The 25,011-nt window shown below is 35.0% G+C and overlaps 1 protein-coding gene across 1 annotated transcript in view; it reads left to right on the top strand.

Annotated features, from left to right (window-relative positions):
- Nucleotides 1-25,011, top strand: part of MYCBP2 (MYC binding protein 2) — a 209,121-nt gene that overhangs the window by 143,536 nt on the left and 40,574 nt on the right. Inside the window, exons 52-57 of the mRNA XM_050907348.1 lie at nt 3,439-3,513; nt 5,642-5,866; nt 6,780-6,912; nt 10,979-11,104; nt 14,309-14,494; nt 22,216-22,317. Coding sequence (XP_050763305.1) covers nt 3,439-3,513; nt 5,642-5,866; nt 6,780-6,912; nt 10,979-11,104; nt 14,309-14,494; nt 22,216-22,317 — 847 coding nt within the window. The remainder of the gene's footprint in view (nt 1-3,438; nt 3,514-5,641; nt 5,867-6,779; nt 6,913-10,978; nt 11,105-14,308; nt 14,495-22,215; nt 22,318-25,011) is intronic.

The following is a 25,011-nucleotide window of genomic DNA, read 5'->3' as shown; positions in this document are numbered from 1 at the left end:
GTTCTACCAGTATTGGTTTCAGAAGAAGGGAACGGACTGGAAAAGCTCTCTCATGTGACTAAAAATACAAATGGATAATCAAGTGGCTGAATTAGTCATTGTATTCCCTGTTCAAATTAATGTCACATTATTTTTATTAGACTCGGTTTTTATTCAGCTCATGAGTGTGCAGACTTGTCAACTCCAATTACATTACTTTGTCACATTTAAATATACCAGCTTTTTGTAATCATCCCTTAAGTAAATAAAATCTCTCAGTACATTTTGTAAAATATGTAAAAAGTGTATTTTTAAAAGAAAGCTTTAATTATTCTGTTTCATCACTGTATTAATTGAACAGTGAACAAAGAAAAACCAGAGTTTTTCAGCAGCGTTAGTTTTGGCCTCTTGTCCTCTTGACATATATATTGTATCTACATTTTATGTTTATTGACATTAACTAGATATTTTATGATAAAGCAGACATTGAGTATCTTAGATCTCCTAAATACAGTTTCTGTATATTTTGATCAAAGCTATTATATTTAAAGATAAATGATCATAGGAAAGCAGAGATCCGTTGTAGTTACCAGACTTTTATTTAGTTGAGCTGTGGTCATTTACCTTTTTAGAAAATCTGTGTAGTCGAATCTGTTCCTTTTGTTGCTCTTGTCCTTTCATGAGGAACTGCTGTGTAGCTATTGATCTAAAATTGTGCATCCAATCCATTGTAGGTAATATGATTATGAGACTATGAATTTAATAGATGGCGATTTTGTATAAGACTATGAGTCTTAATAGATTGCAAGTTTGGATAAGCTGCTTTCATCCCTGGTAGTTATTTTTCCTTCTGTCTTGTGACATTCAGTTAACTGTTTTTGAAAAAATACTTGTTAAGTTCCTTACACGAACAGTTATGTATTCATGCTTACACACAGTACTTAGTAGAAAGGTACATACGACATAAAACAGTACACAGTAGGAAGAAATAGAATTTCATCTTGGTTAAGCTCTGGAACTTGACTTTTTAAAAATCATATTCTAAATATGTTTTTGTTACTTCATTTTAAATTTAAAACTTTATTATAAGGAATATTGTACCCTGCTGCACAGTTATATTATTACATTCCCCAACAGCCATAGGCAAACAGGGTTGAGAAACTGCAAGTTTTTCAAACCAGTATTGCAGTGGAAGAAAGAACCAAAATTAGTACGTAGACTGCAGTGTTTGATCACAGAGCCTCAGAAAGCTGAATGTTCTGTGGAAACATTCAAGGACGTTCACAAGAGATTGCTACTGTCATTTTAGGCAGGATGGAAGGCAACTGTAGAGTAAGACTATTTTGGGTAAAATGTCAAGATGGTTTAAGATAAGCCTTAGCTTTGAAAAATAATATTAATTGAAATTTTAAATGCTTCTTAATGGTCTGCTAATTTTTGGTGGCAAAATGAAGTACTTTTTAAATTTTTATTTCTGAAACTTAAACTTTATTGGAAAAAAGTATGAATTCCTGAAATTATTTTTAGTTTTTGGAAGGGAAAGCTTGAAAGGAAAAAATGAACTAAATCTACAGATGGTAGCATAAGGACTAAATATAAAGCTTGGATTGTAGTAGTTTCTTCAGAATGAAAACTTAATTCTCAAATACATGCCTGATCTATTCATCTAAACTGGCATAGAGTGTGCTAATAGCCAGGAAGCATTAAAGCTCCCAGAGCAAAGGAGAGCTTCTAGTTTGATCTTCTCGGTGTTGCTAAGCCAGCATGGTCCCACTTCACTGCTGTTGGTTTCTTTTGTATGTTTTACACACATAGCTTTATAATGTACAAAAATAGATTTTTGAAAAGATACTTAAATATTTTAGGTACGGATAGTCCATGTTTCTCTGTACAGTAGAAGTCCATCACAAAATATGAGATATGCTGCAAAATAATAGAATCAGTCAGTTAAACTACGTTGGATGCCTATGAAGTACACTCTCATTAGGCAAATGTAGGCTTTTTATAGTTGTCATAGTTTTATGTCAAATTGATAAGCCTTTACTCTGCCAGTCTTCCTATCTAACACCCTCCCCACCTTCCCCAATGCCCCAAAACATATCTCACTAGTGCATTGGTACCTCTTTCAATTTTGGGTAGAGGTACTAAATTCTAAAGAAGTGCTGGTGTTTGACAATTTCCCTGTTTTTGTCAAAATTGCAAATCGTTTGTATTACTGAAACTTGATGTAAGCAGAAGTTTTGCAAACAGTATATAGTTAGATGATTTGCTTCTATCATGAGACAGAAGCATGGATTTACTTACTTTTAACATGTTAATGTTTTTTCAAGGAATACAGAGGAGGCATGCGCAAGAGTGTTTTGTACCTGTTTCTGCTTAAAGTAATTCATTGCCTTTTCTTTAACTACTGTTAAATTTTGATGTGACTGCTGTCCAGGGGTTTCACTTGATTCCCGTATCAGGATGGGGATAGGAAATAAGGTTTTGATACCTCTGTTCATATAGATAAAATGGTTGCTTTACCAAAGGGATTCTGTCATAAATACCGATTATTACTACTACTATATATGTACTATTAATTCTTTCATTTGACAGGAACAGTGAAAATTTCTTTGAAATGAGTAGAAACCAATTTATGGAGAAAAGATGGCTTCTTTTTCATGTTTTCCAGTGATTAAAAAAATGCTGTCCTAGCTGTTCTGTGGGAGGGAAAAATATACAGAACAGCAGTGCTCAGTTCTATAGTACAGGCAATTGGTTATAAAATTAGTGAAGTCTCTCTGGCAGCTCTATTTGGTTTATGGTAATTCATAACTAACTAGTAAATGCATTGTATATTTTATAAAACTAATGAAATCTTAGTGATCGTTCTCCTTACAGCACTCTGTGAAATTTTTGGCTCTGGTAAAGAGTACGATTTTGATTGCAAACTGGTGAAATCATTCTGTGCAAGTGAATTGCTTTCAACAATAGTGAGCTTAACCTTTCTGCATCTTTTCAGTTCTGACTTGGTGACTCAAAGTCCATGTGCAGTTGTCTTGCAGTAGTTGAAATTATCTTTCAGAACAGCAGACCATCTTGCTATAAAACTGTGGTTTGTAGTGGGACCAACTACTGTTTCATTGTAACAGAAGTGTGGGATTTTTCTGTACATGAAGTCTCAAGCTTTATAAGAAATGTCTGGCTCTTAATTTCAGTAAATGGCATGACACACTACATCCATTTCGAGCTTTTGACATACTAAACTGGTTTTGTTTAATGGATGATTTGCCATGGTGAGCAATGGACTCAGGTGACTTGACTAGGAAAACAAAACTTTCCCCTTTTGCAAAACATTCTACCAGTAAATATACTTGTGGAGAAAGTTTGCATTATAGTACCTCGAGCTTCTTCCTCCAATGTTTCTTTGTTCCCATTTCTTTGTTGATATATGTCTTTTTTTTAAACTTTGTTGCTCAGAATGTCTTTAATGCTAGCCAAGGAGTAAGGGATTTGGACTTTTTTTCATGGACTTCCAAAGCTTTACCCCCTAAGGTGAGTTAAATGACAGGAACAGTCACACTGTATCTCATGTTTTCAGATTGTACCTTATGACTCAACTTTATGCTAAATATTCTTTGACGTCCATTTTACTTTGAATTATTTTTACAGGAAATAGCAGATTTGCATAGTATGCTGTATCTGTGTCTCTTCCTTTAGGATGAGAAAAAAATACCACAGCAGATTATTGAATTTTCATTAATTCATAAGTAGCACTCTCTTTTTTTAACAAACCAAATTAGAAATTCAGGGTGATGGCTTTCATTCTCTTTTTGATGCAGAATGTACTAGTAAATTTCTTTCTGTTATTGGAGGGTACGCATTAAGTTGCAGCATCTAATAAGATGATATTTGTATGAGTAAAGCCACAAATATTTAATAAATACTCAGTCCATTCTTAATTTTTTTACAGTTATAGGAACAAGTTATGTTATGTACAGTTAAGCAGTTTAAATTATCTACAGAAGTGCTTGTCTAAATCTCTTTGCAGCCCTGTAGTGATTTTGAGATCGAGTTTTTTTCATATGAACTTGGTATTGAAGATGACACTCAGTGTTGTACATATTAGAGATTTAAAAACTTGTTTTTCCACTGAATCTTTTTCCCCAAAATAGCAAACTTCTTTATTATTATATCAAGATCTAGACAATGTTTAAACTATCTTTAAAATGTACAGATTTTTTTTTTCCTTGAACCAATTTACCTCAGTTTGCATTAAATTGCTTTGAAAGTTACGTATTTACAGAACAGATTCATTTTTGTATAAAGGCTTCTTGGAAAGACAGCTGTATTAGTCTGGACATAGTGCACAGGCTTCCATACCAAAAAGCTGAAAATATGATAATTAAAGACATCAGAGGAAACTGCATTAATTAAAAAGGAAAGAACATAAGCAGAAGTTTGGTTTAAAACTGATAAAGTATTCTTTTACAGAGCAGGAGGTGAACTCCTGGAAGGTGTTGTTACAGGAGATTGTGGAGGCAGAAAGTATCAGCACATTCAGAAGAAATTAAACAAATTTCTAGAAATCAGATTCATAAATAAACACTAAAGAAAAGAGGGTATACCCTCCAACATCCATAATAAAAAGATTTTAAATGCTGTTGGTATATAAGGGACAGACCACTAATAAAGACTTGTATGCTACTTCTAAAGAGCATCTCCTGTTGCCATTGCTGAACACAATATACTGGACTAGGTGAACCACTGGCTTCATCCCGTAAGGCATTACTCAGTTCTTAACTTTCAGGTGTTCTTTTAAAAGCACCTATGACTTGCATTATAAGCATAATAGAGCTCAGTCCTGCTTCTCACTTGCTTTCTTCTGATATAAATGTGCGTTATGTTACTCCCATCCCTCATATTTTTCTGTACAATAGCCTTTTTATTAAGCTATGGCTGGCTGAAAAATCTATGCTAATATTTCTGTTCTTTTAGAAACTACCAATTTTTCTTGGTAGGAAACTCAAAAAGTGTTTTCTCATTTCAGATTTGGGTATATATTTCATCTGTAATTGGTACCAAGTGAAATAAATTTGCAGGCCATTTTTATTGTCATAGGGAAAATAATAAATATGCACTAATATTTACATATGCATTTAAGAATCTATGGTGTTGCTGTTACTCTTTGTCATCATTTTACCTTTACTCTAAATTAACAATGTATTCTAAATGTGAAATCAAAAAAGAAGCATATCATTTGGAAAGAGACAATATTCAAATTCCCTTTACATAGCCCCACACTTTTTCACAGAATTTCACAAATACAGCAGGAGGAATGAGTGTGTATCCTGATAAATGTCAGTGTGAAACAAGGTTTAGTGAAAGCAGTTAGAGTAAATAATTTGTCTCTAATGGTAGATATGAGATACTCCTTTTGTATAAATGGTTACATTTATATCACTTTTGTTTCAAGAGTAATATGGTGACTTTTGAATTAATGTGCAATTTACTAGTAGTTTATCATTGCACGCTAAAATTAGCAATGTAACTAGTATCTCTTTTAGCTTTGAAATTTAGCTATTGTAGTCTTGAAATAAGTATTTCTTATCTAAAGAGTTCAAAGGTATTATTAATAGGTTTTATTCTGTTCTGTTTTGTTTGCCTTTTTTTAATTTCTCAGGAATCTAGGTCTAATACTGATGATTTTTTCAAAGACCTAAATTCACACTGCCCACAGGAAGCAGTGATGCAAGAACAAGATATGCCATTCCTTCGAGGTGGACCTGGAGTGTACAAGGTAGTGAAGACTGGCCCATCAGGTCACAACATCAGAAGCTGCCCTAACCTTAGAGGTATCCCAATTGGAATGTTAGTTCTGGGAAACAAAGTCAAGGCAGTGGGCGAGGTATGGATCCTTGTAGCTTCAGTTCATGTCTTCATAGATACCAGTATATAACAGTAGTAAACGCAACAAAAGAATCTGCCCCTCTACAGGTTTGCTTTTCCAACCCTTATGATAAATACTAACCTTTGAACTTGGTTTATATTATAAATGCTAATGCAATTATGTCTTCTGCCTTTTAGATGTGTGCATTGATTGGAATAATGTTAAAATTGTACTGCAGTTACATATGCTTGCTTATGTATTTCTGTTACAGTATTCCTTACAAAATTATGTTTCTTGTTCTACTTTTTTGTCATATTCTTTGAAAGAATTTTGTTTCATTGAAAAAATGTTTCTCTAGGACCTAACCAATTAACACATTATTCTGTTTCTCTGTATTGATTGTATTCATTTGTTCAGATGCTGAACTGTTATTACTGTTCCCAGTTGTCCAGCTGTGGTGTTTCATGGTTAAGAAGGGCTTAAGGATGAAGTGTGTCATGCTATTTCCTAAATATAATGTCAGGAACAAAATTAGTACTCATACAAACTTTTTGTATATAACTTGGTATTATAATTCTACTGTTGCAGCCACCAATCAAAAAGCATATTTTGGTGAATATCTCCTTCAAGTTTTTATTTAGGCTTGTTTGGATGTTCTAAAGTTGTGGTGTTGGTGTTTTGCTTCTTCTGAACGTAAACAGGTCTAAGACTTTTGGAAACACTCCTAACTGTAAATGTGCCATAAATAGTTTTGGTACTTCAATCTGCCTCAGTCTGTGGCCTTAATTTAAGAAACTTTTTTTCTTACATTTGCTTAATAATATAAAGATTGGAATGAGTGTGTTTTTCAGATACTATATAAGTTGCTGAATCATGCTACTGAATTATGTGAAAAGTCAATAAATTGTGCTTTTTTATGTGTGTGCATCAGGTGACTAATTCAGAAGGTACGTGGGTGCAAATGGATAAGAACAGCATGGTAGAGTTCTGTGAAAGTGATGAAGGCGAGGCATGGTCGTTAGCTAGAGACAGAGGTGGAAACCAGTACCTCCGACACGAAGATGGCAAGTTGTTGTTTTGTTTTGTTTTTTAAATTAACTTAGAAAAAAATTAAGCAATCTAAACAGGACAAATAAATAAAGAAGGAACTGAGTTTTAAACAGGTATACATTAATTTACTCTTTTTCATTTGAGTTACTTTACATAGTTGGACTTCAAAGTTGTCTATAAACATTCTTTAACTGTTTTTTAAAAGAACAGTTAAAGTATTTCCCCATGTTTTCTTCTGTACCAGTTATGGATGATAATTTTAACTGTCCTTCTTTTAGCTACGAGGATCACTTTTAAATAAGTAATTGTGCGTTTTTGTTAGCTTTCTTTGGTCTACTTTTTGTCTCTGTGAAAAGCAGAGCAGAATGAATTATTTACGTTCCTTTTGATTTTAAGTTTGTTAATTCTGTCATACAGCATCCTGTTAAAAACCTGTTCACATGTTTTTTAACACTGTATTTAAAATTAACATCAAATTAGTTAATTATTCTAGTTAGCAAAGTATGATTGCATTCTCCTAAAATGCAGAATTTCTGTCCTGATAATTCATGTTCAGATTGGGTAAGACCTAGAAATAATAAAAGAAAACATAAACAAAATGTTAGTACACAAAGTTTTTTATTGCCCTCCCCCCCCGCCCCAATCATCCTTCTTGTTGATCTCCTTCCAAACAGGCTATCATTGCTGATTTAAAATATCTTTTTTTCACCCTGAATGCTTCATATGAATACCTTGAGGTACTTGGAAACTGTTATTTCCTTAACAGATAGTCCCAGCCCATCTGGCTGAGTTCTCCCGTGCAAGATTATGGGCTACTTATATTCCCTTAAAAGACGAGACGGGGAGTGATCTGTCAGTATTTATACTTCTGGAGGAGATCATCTATCCAACCTTCCTGTCAGTGCAGATTCAGCTAGATCAGGGTGCTCAGGCCCTTGTCTAGTCAACTTCTAACTATCTCCAGCCTCTCTGGACAACCTATACCAGTGTTGACTCACCGTCATGGTGAAAAATTTTCCTAATACCTAATCAGTTTCCCATGCTGCAACTTTTTGTTTATTGTCTCTTGTCCTGTCACTGTGAACCTCTGAGATGAGTCTGGCTTCATCTTCCCTGAACCCTTCGATTAGGTCGTCAAAGGGAGCAACAAGATCTCGCCTTAGCTTTCTCTTTTTAAGATTGAACAAACCCAGATCTCTCAGCCTCTCCTTAGATACTGTGTACTCTACTGCCCTGACAGTCTTGGTGGCCTCCGCTGAACTCATTTCAGTCTGTCTTCTGATGGAGAGCCTGAAACTGGACACAGCACCCCAGCTGTCCAGTGTGTCCCTCTTGTCTTTCCAATGTCTAGTAAAAATTACTATGGATCTTCATTAGCATGATTTTGTTACGGGTGTTCTCAGAGAGAAACATTTAAGGTTCTCCTGTTGATAATAAAATTTTGGTAGAGTTCCCTAGAGGCTGGTTTGTTTCAACTCACTTGAAGAGTTAGTTTCTTCAAACCTTCTTTTTTTTTTTCTTCAACATATATTTCTCTGTTTTCTGAATAAATCTGGACATTCTCAATTTATAATCTTCCCACTCCGTTTATGGGATCTAATGCATCCATTTTCCAAAACACGTCTTCATGAAAAACTTCCACCTCAGCAGTCATATTCTGCTTCTGGTTTTAGGTAGTACTTATTGTCAGCCTTTTATTTGTTCATTATAACAGACTGTTTGCCCTTTTTCTGGTTTTGACATTTTGTGCTGGAAATTATTTCACACCTAGATACTCTGATAATTATCATCACGTTACCATATTAAAACAAAGTAATTCCTTGCTAATACGTATTTGTTGTAGGCTGTTGCTGCTTGACTTTAAGGTATAAAACATTCTGCAAAGAAGGGGAATAACCAAGAGTTTTTCATAGAATGTATAAATTGGGGGGGGGGAGTGTTTACTTAGCACAATATCTTTTTTGAAGTCATAGATTCTCCATTTTTAGTTATGTCTGATAATGTCAAGTTCTGAGGTGCTCCAAGAGCCCAAGTAGATTCTAGAAACTAAGTATTTGTGAATTGGAACAATACCTTACTGTTGAAAGCACACGTATTCAATAATAGGGTTAACTTCATCATTTTCTATCCTAATATGAGGCTGTTTGCTTTTCCAGTAGAAGATCATTTCTTTGACGTTAATAAATTAAGCAGTGTGCAAAAATTTCCATTCAAGAGTACTTATTTTGAGGAATAGATATAACCTACATTTAAGTCACTTGACAGTATTTTGCGTGTTTTAAGTAGTCTTTTCCAGTTTCAGTAATTTAGCTATCATTTCATCTTTTCTGTAATTTCTCAAGGTATATCTGTGCTTTAAGAAAGAATTCCCAATTTTGGAAGAATTTAAACAAGACCCTTGTTTGAAGGTTTATCTTCTGATTCTTGATACTTATGTACTGTTACTGAAGGATGTCTTCAAGTATATTGTTGTTCTCACAGAAAAACAGAAATGCAAGCTCCAGGCTTTGAGGACAAAACTCTGTAGTAGGATTTTTACAATCCAGTGCATAGGGATCCCATCTTAGAAAATTTCTGATGCGAGTCCTATGCCTTGACATGCCTGTTTTATTCTTTTCTAGATGAGTGTATGTTTTTATAAGTAGGGTGAAAATAGATGTCTCTTGTGCCTCTAGCTAAAGCAGTTTAATTAGTTATCAGTGCAATTACTGAGATATTTCAACCTATTCTATGTTCCTAGTCCATCTCAGTACCAAGTAAAACTAATGCACTTAAGCCACATCTGAAAATTATTTTAACTAATTGCTTTTATTTGCCATGAAATTAATTGGGAGTAGTCTTTGTCATCAGTTTCAATGCTTTTGCTGGAGGGAAATAATTAGGATTTGGAGGAGCTCCAACTAGATTTGCAACTCTCTGTATCTTTATCCATAAAGAATACCATCTTTCAGATTGCTTTTGTATTTTCATTATTTAATAAAATGATAATGAAATTCTCAGAAAGAAGTAGGATTTCTGTCAGAGACAAAGCGAAAGTCATACTGAATGCCCAAGTCTGTAGACAGGTATCCAGGTACTTTAGCTGAAACACTACAACAAGATCTAGAGTTGCCTCTAATTGAGAAAATTCTAGATCCTTTCTTTTTTAAACCGAGTTTAAATGTCCAACCTTCTCCCTGATAATTTTTTTTTTAAATTTGAATATGTGTGTTATGTAATAGTTTGTACTCTGAAATGCAGTTTTGGCCTGAAATGCACTTTTCTAAAAATGGCTCTTAGAAGAGTTGTATTTTTTTTTTAGTTGAATCCACATTAATTTTAGTCCATTTACAAGAGAAAAAGTTGTTCAAGGTGCCAACCTGAGCTTTTAACCTGCATTTGGGAGATTTCTTTTGAATTTTTTCTCATAGATAATCACTTGGAATGATACTTCCGACCACATTAAGTCAGTAATGTCTCCCTATATCTAAATAGTCAAGTGGATTCTGTCTCTCATTTATCTTGGCTCTTATGTTGTTATGGATATTCTGAAAGACCCCAGGTTTGTTTTGGTTGGAGGTTTTTTTAGTATCATACAGAAACCAAAACTGTGGTACTCAGTAACAGATATGAATAAATCTGTCAGGGGAAAAAATGTCATATGTCCAGTGAACTATTAGGGGGTAGCCAGGATTAACAGTTTATTGGCTGAGTTTGCCACTCTGAAAACTGTCCTTTCTCCACCCTGCTTTGTCAAATGAATTTAACAATTGCTGTCCAAAGAATAAACATTGAATGGTGTAATGTTACTGAAAAACAAAGTGTCAAGCCTGTTCCTAAGTTGGATATGACAGCAAAGCTGGCAGCAACTCAGTCAAACATAAAAACTGTCTGCATGGTATTAAGTCCTCTGTCTTTATATTTTTAGAGCATGAGCTCTAAAGAAGAGAGATGTGCTTTTCTTTTTGAAGAGAATTGAGTAGAGTGGAAGAGTGCTATCTGTGGAAAAAAAATATCACTCCTTTGCCTTGTGACTCATCTTTCCAATGTAAATCAGTTACTAAGAAGGTCTAATTCTGAAGTGATGTGTTTTTTTTACAGAGCAAGTTCTCCTAGATCAAAATGTTCAGACTCCTCCCCCAAGTCCTTTTTCAATACAAGCTTTCAGTAAGGGGACAAGCTGTAGTAATGGACAAGGGTTTGATTATGGCCTTGGAAATAACAAAGGTATGTTTTCACACTCACGTTTTTAAAAATTATATTTTCCTTAACTTTGCTTATATTTTTATTACTCATTTCCTACTCTTTTAGGCACCATCGAATGTTCTCCAAAAGATATAAGCAGTAGTGCAATGAATTGCAAGGTGTTTTACAAAATATGTAGTTAATGTTATAACTGCTTTTTTTCTCTGCTTTAATTTGACTCAGTCTAAGTACTCTGTATAAAAAAGATCATCAAAGATTTGTAAGTTACAGTTGAGGCTTTCTATAGTGGTAGGCACAAAACTATAATGCAGAAATGAAAAATACATACTTGTAAAAAAAGATATGAAAGTTATTGGATTTAGAAGGCATGTGTTTTAAAATGATCAGAAACATTTGTAAACACTTCTCACCTGTCTTGACATTTTTTAAGTGCCTTTAATGGTAACAAGGTAAAAGATACCATTTGAGATTTAAGTTGTAAAACTGAAGTTACCTTTCAATCACATAGATACCAGTTACAAATGCTGGGAAATAAATAAAACCTTGTTAATTTTACTGACATAAAATAATTGTTTCTTTTAACCATGGTTTATTTCGTTGGCAAGATGTAAATATATATAAGCCATCACAATAAACTCAAACTGCATGCCTTCTGTTCATTCATTGATTAGATCTAGAAGATTTAATAATACAGAAGGGACTTTTGCTGAGGCAGATGTCCTTGCGAAATATTACTGAAACAGAGCTTTGTCATTCTGCTCTTACATCACTGTACTCTGTCCATGCCACTGCAAACATGGGCCTAAGGTGTCCTATGTGTTTTTAACACCAGCATATATTCTTAGTGGTCTCCTAAATAAAATAACTTGATTTAAGACTTGTTTTAAAGGAGAAGAGATGAGGGAAAAAATTATTCCCAAATGCTCTAGTCTGTTATTTTCATAACATGAAATAATTTTATATCATTTCACAGTGTTTTACTGCATAAATAAGCAGTTCATACTTGTCCATGAATTGCTATAGGAAACCCTTTTTTTGGACAAAGGCTGGAAAAGTTGAAGCGTTCTCCTTTTGTTTTATAGGGCCTTCTATACAGAACTGCTTTTCCCAGTTCAGCCATACTCATTTCAAAGTAATGGTTGAATCACAAAAGTGGAAGTGTTTAAGATGTTCAGCGTGTGAGGCAGTATTACAGCTTGTCTGTCAGTGTCAATTGTGCAGTAGTGCAAAAGTATTATCTATTCTTTTTCTTCAGAAGCATATTAGGAAAGGATTTTTTTTTTCCCTGTGTTGTCCAAAGATAAAATCTTGGAGATCAATATGCTATATTAACAGGCATCCTAGTTTCTGAAGACATTGTGGTTCTTTTTACTATATCCTATCTTAAACAGTTTCTAAGGTGTTTCTTTGGGATATTACAGTTACAGAAAGTTTGGAAGCTACCCCTGGCATTGAATTCCATATCATTTTGTATGCATTATTCTCTCAACATACCCTCAAGCTGTGATGTTTAGTGTGAGTGCGCAACTCAGCCAGATGACTTTGTTCATTCCGTGTACTGTAATTCCTTCTGAATTGCCCAAGAGTGGAGAGTTGTTGGCAACTATATTGAAAGAATAATGATATTACTTTCCCAAAAATAGAATTCTTCAGCTGTATCATTACTTTATATACAGTCTTTTTGCATTCTCAGGTCTAAGAAGCTTTGAGTTTTGAGGAAAATAAAAAACTGAAGGCACAAGCACGATCTCTTAGGGGAATTTCTGAATAAAGCAGTTCTTTTGGAGGTGCTTGTTTGTTAAAAGAACTTCTGTAGGGATGCACTAGTTTCAATGAAAATTCAGTCACCATCTATGAGTGTTTCAAACTGCTGGTCAAATGTAAAGATACCCATGTAATAGGTCTGTGTTTACAATATTACCTGCGAGGCAGAAGACATAACTCCCACAATCATTGTGTTTGATTTAGCTATGTCTTCTCTATTCCAGCCTTCTCCATTGTAGGCAAGCCTTTAATATTTCTCGTGAATGGCCCTACCCACTTCCATATTTAATTAGTGTGGGCAGATGACTTTCAACCTCTTCTCAGATGTTCTTCCCTTTAAAATAATTACTCATTTTAGGAAATAGGCCTGTCGTATTTAAGAATAATAGTGGTTTGTCAAACATGTTAATCACTTCTGTGTTATTAAGGTAGGAATGATTGCTGCCACAGTACTGATTCCAATATTTTTTAGGTATACTACTTCCAAAACAGTGGAATAAAATTGATTTAGTGATACCTGTAGATGATTATTGAGAAAGGCATTCCAGCTATTTTCTGGTATTTTTGTTCTCTCAATTTTGAAACCAAAATATCAAGAAAATAAGTGCAAAATTTAATTTTGGAGTTCTTAGATAATACAGGGTTCCATACACCCACCGGTCTTTCTCTAATTCCATGAAAAGACAATGGTTCAGATCTGAGATGCTCTCAAACTCTTGGTATCTCCCAGCTCGTATTACTAAGTGTACTTCAGGTTATAACATCATGTGATAAACTCTGCCTTTGTACTGTAGGCTTCATGTATTTCTAATGCTCACATAGAGCTTTTTGAGAACTGGCATTCAGAAATTAAAACTCTATTTTTAACATGCTAGGTTTTTTTAAGGCCTTCGTTTGCCTCACAACAAATGTATGTAGTTCTTCAGAAAACCAGTTCCAGTTCCTAAGTGGTAGTTATTTCTTTAAAATTATCTTCAATCTGATCTTGAAAAACAGCATGACAGAATACTTTTAAAGATATTTGCAGAAACAAGCAAATATTTACCAAAGCCTTGGCACAGAAATACACTTGCCAAAGCCTAATTACATGTTATCTATCCCTTCTCATCAGTTTTTCTAATCTTTTTCTGCATGTTCTGTTGCATGTGTGTATTATTGTAAATGCTAGGGGTTTCTGTTTTTTCTTTGGCTGCTTTTCATTTTTTAGCAAGGCAAATGTAAATCTCTATTTTGAAATGTTTTAAATAATTGCAGTAAAATATCCATGATCCTTAAAAACCCTGCTTGTACTTTTCAGTAATTTTATTGCCATGCATGGGGTGAGATTTTTATGTTTAGCCACAACCAGAGTTGTATGTGGCTAAATAAGATTTATGAGCTTTCTCTATTATCATCATTTAAACTTTAATTGAGCACGATTTTACTCTGCCTTTCTGGAGAATGACAAGTAACAGGTTGTAGTTTTGACTGTTTTGCCCACTACAGGTGACCAACTGAGTGCCATACTGAATTCCATTCAGTCACGGCCAAATCTCCCAGCTCCTTCCATCTTTGATCAAGCTGCAAAACCTCCCTCTTCCCTAGTCCACAGTCCATTTGTGTTCGGACAGCCCCTTTCCTTCCAGCAGCCTCAGCCACAGCTTCAGAGTAAGTTTGTCAGCCTTACCTGCCTCATCAGTCCATTTCTGCAGCTTTGACATTGCTCTTCTCAGTTGCTTACCAGCTACTAATCATCCCTCAGTGCACCCTTCTGGTTTTGTTTTGTTAAGTTTTTCATGATTCAGAAGCATGTGAGGTAATGCTCCTAAAGAAGTATACTTGTTCAACTTTAATTTCTATATTGACAATATTTTGCTTTTGTATGTGTTCTGCAGTGTAGATAAGTCATGAAAGTGCATTTCCAATATTGTATGCAACTCTGGGTTTATAATTAAGGTAAATATTTTATATGGTACAAAATGTTGATAATTCTTTTAACATCAAAAATGGACTGCAGTAAATTCATAGGTATTAAATTTTCTTACCTCCTAAATTCGTATTTTTGTCATCACTGCTAACTTTAGGAATGTAGCTGGACAGTGCGAACAACTTGGCACTGCTCATAAGAAAGGCTTTGGTAGTCTTCTGTTGGGTGCTCGTAGGATTGGCACGGACATGAAAGTTTGCACCTAGAGGTGAATAGCAGTTAACCTGATTACTGATGGGAGGACAGGAAACTGTTTAGTTTTTGATTAATGAAAAATAAAAGCTCAGCATTTATGATGGACAGCAGATATTGCAGTAATTTCTTCCTTATGTAAAGAACAGGTATAGCATGGGTCACAGGAATACTAGTCTTCTCCTGTCTCACATAAACTGTCCTTCAGAAGTGCCTCAGTTCTTTCTTGTGGGACCCTGTCAGTCAGTTCAGTCTCTATGTCTATGTAGTCCTGGAGCTATCCAGCTCAGGTTATTGAAGTGGCAGTGAACTAGAGAAACTAGTGACAGTGAACAGAGAACTAGATTAAAATCTCTAATTCACTTTTATAAAGACTATCAGAAATATTCTGACAGTGATCTTCTGTAATTATGCTGGACTTAAACCAATATCCTGAAAGCAGAATATTCCAAAACCTACTCAGATAAAACAGCTGATTGCCAGTGGCATCAGCGCACCGTCATTGAGAATTTGTCAATTATATATTCTTTCCCATCACTTTTAGTTTTCTTCTCTTGTTCAGAGTAGTAAAGTCAGAGTTTCTTATTCAACTTTGCATCAAAAATAACCCTAATTGTCTTATTTCAAATTTCAGAAGATTTGTCCTTTAGCATTTTGTCGTGGTTTAACCCCAGCCAGCAATTAAGCACCACGCAGCCGCTCACTCACTCCTCCCCCCTCCCAGTGGGATGGGGAGGAGAATTGGGGAAGAAAAAAAAAAAAAAAAAGGTAAAACTCATGGGTTGAGATAAGAACAGTTTAATAACTAAAGTAAAATATAATACTAACAATAATAATAAAATATAATAATAATAATAATTGTAATGAAAAGGAATATAACCAAAAAACGGGGGGGGGGGGGAATAAAACCCAAGGAAAAAACAACAGTGATGCACAATGCAGTTACCACCCACTGGCCAATGCCCAAGCAGAGATCTGCCCCTCCCAGCCAACTCCCCCCAGTTTATATACTGGGCATGACACTCTATGGTATGGAATATCCCTTTGGCTAGTTCGGGTCAGCTGTCCTGGCTATGCTCCCTCCCAGCTTCTTGCACACCTGCTTGCTGGCAGAGCACGGGAAGCTGAAAAGTCCTTGGCTTAAGATAAGTGCTACTTAGCAACAACTAAAACATCGGAGTGTTATCAACATTATTCTCACACTAAATCCAAAACACAGCACTGTGCCAGCTACTAAGAAGAGAGTTAACTCTGTCCCAGCTGAAACCAGGACAGCATTTAGACATGTATTGTATGAAAAGAAAAGCTGTCAACATTTTTTATTGGCTGCCCAACACGATCTTGCTCAATGGATTTGCCTATCCAACAGATGTAGATAAACTGTGTTCAGTAAGCTACATCCATGGTTTGTGTTTTAATAAGGATCCCTGATTCAAAAGGAAGCCTTTTTTGTCAGATAGGGGGAGCACTGATAGTCTACCAAATAAAATAATAATGAAAATGGAAAAATTTTTCAAGTTTGTGTCTGATTTGGAATCTTAGCTTAGTATAAAATCTCAATCGAGATGGTTATGTGCCCTTCCAGCAGGGCAAAAATCATCAACCAGAACTGGTATGCTGTTGCACTAACTGTGATTTGATACAAGGACTTTCTTCCAGTTTATTATCTAATTTAAGATTTGATGCAGATAGTGTAAATTTTACATAAAGGAGAGAAATAGTAAAATTTTTGTTTTCACTATAAAATTTAAGTATGATATGGGGCAAAATTTCCTGTTTGAACTTCCTTAGTCTTTTGCAAATTTGCTAATCCTCCATTTACAAGTTCATCCAAATTCAGAATATTGTCAGGGAGGCCTGTAAGTCTGTGTTCATATACTTGTTCATTTAATAGTCAAGGAAATTATGAGGGATATAAGACTCTCTAGATTAAACATTTTATTTTAAGCAGTTACTCTATTATTACTATATTTCTTGAAACATTACATGTTAGAAAATAATGGATTAATTTGCAATATAAGATTAATTAGAATAGCAAGGCATATATGCAATAAAAATATTTACACAGAGAAGTTTTATTTGGGTCGAATTCTGCTGTGTGGTTTTTAATCTGTGTTCAATGCTGATGCAGCTGTAATACAACTGTAACAGAAACTCTTTTTAAGTGTGCAGTTTTCACTCATTATTTCCAAAGCACTTTATAGCCTCCTGTTATTGAACATGTAATTAAAAGTTAAATCCATTAAACAACATATCCCAAGGCTCCATATCAAGTTACTTGGATTTTTGCCCTAGACATGCTTAGTTTTAGTTTCAAATGATGTGCTCTGTCCTTAAGTGCTTCCTGCAGTAAAGTTAGATCTAAAAATTAAAATGAATATTTATAGTCAATAACTGCTATATTAAAGGGACTAATGATAGTCTAATAGTTGAAACAAGTTGTGCCAGCCTAGATTTCCGTGGCTGCAGCAGTTATATACTAAATACCGGTCTTGATTTGAAAGTCTGCCTAAATAGTTTAGTCTACCACTTATATTTTCTGTTCTTCCTCAGACATCTGTCCTCCTGGGGAGAAATTTTATTTGGAAGCATGATTCTGAGGAAAGTTAGGATCATGCTGAATGTCCTCTAGAATTATTTCCTTAATTTAGATTTTTATAATGGGAAGAAAAATGTTGGTCTGATTATAAAACATACTCTGTGCCAGTGACAGATTGTAGTTCTTCTTTAGAAGAGTTAGTAGCTAGCTGTTCTTTCTGAGGAATGGTTTCTGTGCTTGGGGTTTGGTTTGGTTTCCAAATTCATTTAAGGAAGAGGGAAAGGGCTTGTCACGACCTTTTATCTTCCGATACAGTGTCTGGGGTTTTTTTTGTGGAAATACTACAGTTTTGGACAACCAATTCCTCAGATATAATGCTTGAAAAAATGGAAAGTGTCTCTGTTATTCTTTTCACATCATAAATAGGTAAACTAACAGGAGTCCTGTGTGTTTTGTCAAAGAATTTGTTACAGAAGGCATATTATAAAAAAGAAGGGGGAACTGTGTTAGTCAGTTTTGTGTTATTTGCTAGAACTCTGAAGGGCTGATTGTTCTGTCCTACTTAATTCCTTTGCTAATTTTCACATATGGTTACACAAGGGAAAAAAGCTGAGAGATTGTTTTCTTTTTCACGAGGACAGGCAAAATTAAGATGCTCTTGTCATGTATTTTAATTCCTTGTCAGTCTTTTATGCAGCTAAAAGTCCAAAAAAGCTAGAAGAGATGGCATAACCTACCTGGAGTTCAGGAACAGCTGTATTGACATGGAATCTTAGCAAGGATTTTTTTTTTCCAGAAATAGCGCAAGTTTATGTATGTTTCTTCCTTGATTTTTTCAACAAAATAGTCTGTAATTACTCCAGCCTGCGTATGCTTGCTTCTGAGAAGTTTGTAAGATCATCAGTAACAGATTTGCTCAGGACTGCAACCTCCCATTGCTGCAAGATTACTACTGGTTGCTTGATTGTCTCTGAGCTTTGTAAAGAGCACAGAAGACTCAAATTTCTGCCTGAATTCTGAGTGTAGGTGAAGTGTGGAAACCTAGAGGGTCAAGGAAGATCTTGTTTCTCAACCTTCAGCAGTGTGTGCTGGGTCATAAAACTCTATAGACATGACGAGTCAGGGAAACGGGATCTTGCTATGCTGTCCAGCATCAGTTATCAAAATTTCGCAATTGGCTGTTGAGCTCTGAACTTGGGGAGGGAAGTGTGAGACCTAGCAGTCACCAGTGTTAGACCTTTATGCCATGTTTCCTCACATCTGAGTTGCTATTGCCAATGAAGAATGGATTTATGGGCTGAAGAGGCTTTGGACCCCTCATCTGTCACATTCTCCCTCTTCCACTGCAGCCCTGGCAGCTCACTGAGCAGCTGCACAGCACACCTACTGCTTCCTGACACATCTCAGTCCAGACAGAAGCTGCAGTGCTGAGCTGCTGTTCAGTACGTTCATAGTGTCCTGTCAGGCTGCTTCCTTGCCAATCCATGCTGCGGAGCTGCAGTCCAGCATATGGTCCCACCATATATGATCAGCCCCTACCATTCATGTCAGGAGTTCCTTGATACATCCCTTCAGTATTGTGCTACCGCTTTCATTTTGGTTTTGTTCCTTTCCTTTCTAGGCGCTAGTTACAGAGCATTTAGAACTACTGACTTTGCCTACAGTGCTTCTATCCACATTTCCTAAACTGTAGAGGGGGCACAAAAGACCAGCACGCATATGGAGCACATAACCCTTTTCGGTAGTGTTTCAGTAAAATGAAGGGAGAGAATATTCTCAACCAAGCACACTGATCTCCTCCATATCATGCTGAAATGACTTAATTGTCATGCGAAGCAGCCAGAGAGTATTGGTTTAACTGTTTTTTCAGATGTTGCGTATTGCCAAAGCATCATTCCTGAAAATTTGAGCTAATAAGTTAAATGGTTTCATACCCTAGGCTTTACAGATTTGATAATCAAAGATATGTATGAAGCATACGTTTGTCCAGGTCAATCCAAAACCATCCTTGGGGGACTGGTATGGTAAAGTTTGGAGGAAGAGCACAAATTGTGTCAAGCTTTATTTTAGAAATAAATTTGGCTTATCACATCTTCAAAAATTGTAGTTACAAATTATAAAATTATAGAAGCATTTTTATCTACCCTTCTAGTACAGGAATGCTTCTTTCAATTAATAAACTTAAGTGGCTCAAGTGTTGGTGCTCCAGACCCTACTTTTGGGTAAAAGAACATTGCTAATATTTTTCTAATGATACTGCGTTTCAGCTTTTGCTTTCATTCACTCACTCATTCCCCTACTATAACAGTATCTAATACGTTTTTGTCCCTTTTTAATATTTAATATTCAAACATTTGTTGACTTCACTATATTCTTTTACTCATGAAAAAAAAATGAGTCCTTGTCCAGCTGTCACTATGGCATTTGGCATTTTCAGGAAGTGAAAAAAGATACATTGAGTGCAGTGCTTGAGGAAATGCAGCTAACAGTCGTATTGTAGCTTCCATGTCAGTAGCAGCAACAGAAAGAGGAATGCATTCTTTTTGAAGAGGCATCCATTGCTTAGATGAAAGGGCAAAAGCAGGTCAGTGCTTTCCTTCATCATCATGCGGAAAAGCAGTGGCGTTTTGGAAGAAACTTTAGCTTATCTCCACTCGCCAGAGACATTTTACCAGTTTGTTTTAGAGTTTGTTTAAAAAAGACTCATGTGGACCAGTTGGTAGTATGTCATGCCTCCTGGATTGGTTTACGAGCGTTTCCTCAGAGGAAGCAGGCATGGCTGTTAGAAGACTGCATCCTGCCATAGGAATTGAACTGCCTCTTATGTCTCCATATTGTGTAGCTTTTCAAGCTGGAGCTATTTCCATGTTGAAGGAAAGAGCATGACTAAAGATACGCTGTCACATTAAAATGTGACGTGAGACAGACCTTGCCTACCTTGTATTTCAAGTCTTTATAGTCTTTGAGACAGAGACTCCTTTCCTAAAAAGAAGGAATCCTGACCAAAAAGCTGATCCCTGTGGCTGACCGGTTATCCTGGATAGACATATATTGTTTGCCAAGGCAGCAAGGAGATTATGTGGGAAACTCATTCTCTTCGACCCACAGTCCCCTTGAAATGATTGAGTAGTAGTACATTGTTCAACATAAACTAGATTACAACATTGTAAAATGTAAGTATTCTCAGACATAGAATGAAAGAATGAAGTGTAAATGTGCATTCATGAAAGTGGATTTAGTAAAGATTTTCATTTAATTATGCATAGAGTGGAATGCTAGTGTATCAAATTGACATTTTTAGGATTGCCTCTACTGCTACTTTGTGCTCCTAATGTGTTTTTCTGCATTTTACCTTTAAAAATTGGTGGACTGACCTCCTGTTACTCAGAAGCTATATAGTTAGTATTGGATCTCTCCAAATCATTTGTAGGTATCAAAGTAGATAATACTGTTCTTAAATCTATGCTAAAACTGGATTGAGAAAATAGAGATTATTTTCTTGTTTTAAAGAATGAAATTCTTACTTCAAACATGTGAACACCTTCTCATTGTAGAGTCTATACAACTATAGCTCATTGCATAAGATAGGGGTTTTAGTATATTTATGCATACAAGTTAGTAAATGTAGTACCAGGCAAAAAGATGTCTTAAGCAGTGTAAGAATTGAAATCACTTATTTTCAATACACTTATTCCATTTATACAAAAGGGTCTCTCTAAAACAGAGTATCTTCTAACATACAAATTCTCTTTAAAATTATTAATGCAGTAAGAGTTTGACTTATTTTTTTCTAAAGGAAGGAATAGGAATTGGAATTACAATTAAAAACAACATTATAGGAAAGTAAAATGATAGACTTGAAACTAAAAATCCCTGCTGTTATCTCCAAGTTTTATTTGAGGCTGTACCTCTAACAGATTTGGTGTCAGTAGACTCTCTACTGAAATTATCTTGGATTACATCAGAATTTAACTTTGTTTTTTTCTTAAGGCAAAATTATTTTTAAGGGTTGATACAGATTTGTTTTCATGTCTATACTGTTTGGTAGAAACTCTTCTACTGTTAGTTATGTTTCTTGATAGTGTTGAGAAACTACAGTTCACATTACATACATGAAGTTTTTCAAAACATTATTTTATTGAGGTGCATTCAGATTTGAAAACAAATAGTTTTGGTGAGTTTAATATATTTTTCTTCATTCTTTCCAGTGATTAGTGAGACTTTCCAACACAAACATCTAGATATGTTCTCTAATTTTCTCAAAAGAGTGTGAGAATTGGTCATCTAGAAGGCCATATTGCAGTTTTAAATAATTCATATCTGAATTTGCAGATTAAAAGTTCACATTTGAAACCAGAGTTCAGTTCAAAACTATATACTGCTGGTTTTTATAATAAACCATAAATCTCATTGGCTAGTCTACACATACTATATTGTTAGATCCTAGAAACTAATACTGAAATCACAGAAGATCTTTTATTCTTTTAAAATTTAGATCAGGAAAAACATTTTGAAGTAACTGTTTCTCATTTAAAACTAACGTAGGAGTCCAAACAATGAATTCAGAATATTTAACAAAGGAGATGCATATCATTTGAAATGCTTGTTTTTATCTTTACTGCTTTTTCCATTGAATCTGTGCTGCTTCTGTGCAACTGTTTTCCACTGTAGAAACTCCATCCTGCTGCCTTGCTTCTCGTGAGCGTATTTACAAAACTAGTGATGTAGCTGGGCCTGCCTCTGCTATTTCATCTCTCTCTCACAAACTGAAGGGTGGGTATGCATGCCAACATAGCAAGGTTATTCAGATTTTTACATTCAGAATGTCTTTTTTTCCTCCTTCCATTCATTTTCATTTCATTCGCTTTAATAAAATAAAGTTTTGAAAGTAAAAGTTCAGGTTTGGCATTTGTTGGGAGCTCATTTGATATGACCATTCAGTGTTGCCTTCCTGAGTTGCAGCAACTTCATGAGATGTGATCTAGCTATCTCTGCTTTGTAAACAGAAGGGTGACTGTTAATCTAATCTAATAACACCTGTTTTCAAACAATAGGCAACTGAAATATGGAAGAAGAAAGGGGAAAAATATATGAGGGGGTGTTTACAGATAAAGCAGTTTGCTACATGATTATGCAGTTTTTCATTTTGGGTTTTTTTTTTTTGCGTTGATAGTCTAGAATGCTAATTAGGATTATTTACCTGTATATGTGCAAGCCCAAACCTTTGTTTTTTTAAAAAATAAAGTGTTTTTTGTTGCTGGAAGCTACTGTTAAGCTATGCCTTTCATAAGCAGTTTTGTTCTAGAATGTTTTCCTGCTTGATATTCACTAGTCATGCATATACTTTGAATTTGATACATTGCTGAATGGCTTGCTGTGGTTTATGTCCTCTAAGAAGACTATTGTCATCTTTTCACTACTTTTTCCTTTAAGAGGAATTCTGTAAAAGGTTCTATCTAGAGTATTTTCTCATCTGGCAGACCTTAAATTCATCTTCTTATTTGTTTGTTTCTGGGAAAAGTGTGTATAAAGTAATTATAATTTACATTTCTGAATTCATATATCACAAAGTAGAGATCTCAAAATAGCTCATCAGTAGAACTGGTGAATAACTGAGCTGGCATAAGCAAAATGCTTGGACTGATATTTAAGAAACTTTTTAGTTTTTCCTTTTAGCAAGAACAATCATTTTATAAACCGTGATGTACCATGCTATTTCTTCCCTTCTTCTTCTTCCTCCCTACCCCCCCTCAAAAAAAAAAATAATTATAGAACTCATAAGAAAAAAGAATAAAGACAGATTAGACTCTCAAAATTTATTATGATGTTTGAGATGTTCTCATTATATTCTACTGTTTACATTTGGCATATTGTTCCTGAATACAGACAAAATATTTCTTCTCTTTCTGGTGAAGTATGAACTCGTACCATGTCCTGGGAAGCCAGGAGAGTACCCTAACCTTCAAGCTTGTTAAATATTCCAGTATAGGTATCCTTGACTTTTTCCTGTTGCTGTTTGTTTTATTATAAGCTACTTAAATATGGAGGTAACAAAATAATAAGAATTGTTTTGTAACCTGAGGGAAACGTCTGGGTTGCTAGACTTTGCTCCAAAAAATACATTTGTTTTTGTATTGTGAGAGGTAACAGTAGGAAAAACTGAGATCACTCCATGCTTCTATATATTTTCTAGCATAGGGATAAGGCTTCATGATTGAGAACTAGAAGAAGTTGGTTCAGATCCCATAATGCAGAAGGAAGTAAACAAGGATTTCCCACCTTCTAAGTAAATACTGAAGGTACTGGATAAAAGATGACTGCCCATGCTCTCTGTTCCCGTTAGAAATCAAGGTCCAAATTTGCAAATATTCTCTGATTAATTGAAACTTTTTTTTTTTAAATAATTGTTTCCCCAAAAATGTGCCCAGACGAGTGGAAATAACCTTTTAGTGTCTAGAAAAGTAAAATAATCCAAAGTACTGTGACCTAATTCGGTAAGCATTACTAGAGAAACTTCTTCATGTTTAACTTACGAAAACCCATTCAAATCAGAAGGACTTAACTATACATTCAAGACTTGCAGTGTAATGCTTTGTGGAGAGACAGTTACATTTAATTCACAACTGCTGCATTGCTTGCCAGTAATTTCAACATTGCTTGTCTTAATTTTCAAAATACAATTCTACAAGAAAGACTGAGTGTGTTCACAGAGTTATTAGAAGCAGATTGCTTTAATGAGCTACTTATTTGTGTATACTTGTTTTGTATGTATTTATATTAAGCTACCCATAGTTTTTATAGTTCTGTAGATTAATATACATACAAAGTCAATGTGCATAGGAACAACAAATCAGTGCGTCAAAATAAGAGGACATCATAGAACAGAGTTGATGGTTCAGCTTAGTGGTTGAACAAGGCGGGAGTTTTTTTAGTAGGTTGTGTTCTAGTAGCAGAACTTTGATAGTTTGTGGTCTTAAAAAGGTGGATACCTCACATTATCAATGTGAATCGTCCTAAGCATGTTTGTAAGCCTCTTACCCAATTTGCCTTATAGCTGTGTTTACTTCCTACGTTTCCTGACTTTTGAGCATTAAAGAAAATAAATCTGGTAATACATTTGATCTTTCTGCAGGTCTCTTGTTGCAGTCAGGCTGACACACATACAGATAATAAATAAATAATCCCTGGTTTCTGTTGCAACTGTGGTAAACTTAGCTAACTACTGGCATTTTACCTAAGGATGTAAATTGTGCTTCCTTTACTAGTGTTTTGTGGAAATAGTGAACTGTGCCTTTTGATACCTCCATAGTAGTCTTTTCTCTGTAAATATTTCCTGACACTTGTTTGTATGCATCTTTGGGAGAAGAAATGTATTGAAAATATTCTAGGGGAAAAAAATTCCCTGTATATTTCCTTTCATTTTGATGTGAACAGAAGCATGTGTTTGATTTTTATCTTGTGTTCAGG

The sequence above is a fragment of the Gymnogyps californianus genome, chromosome 1, assembly GCF_018139145.2.
Source record: "Gymnogyps californianus isolate 813 chromosome 1, ASM1813914v2, whole genome shotgun sequence".
NCBI lineage: Eukaryota > Metazoa > Chordata > Aves > Accipitriformes > Cathartidae > Gymnogyps > Gymnogyps californianus.
The sequence above is the reverse complement of the archived record's forward strand: the minus strand, read 5'-3'. Positions and strand labels throughout refer to the sequence as shown.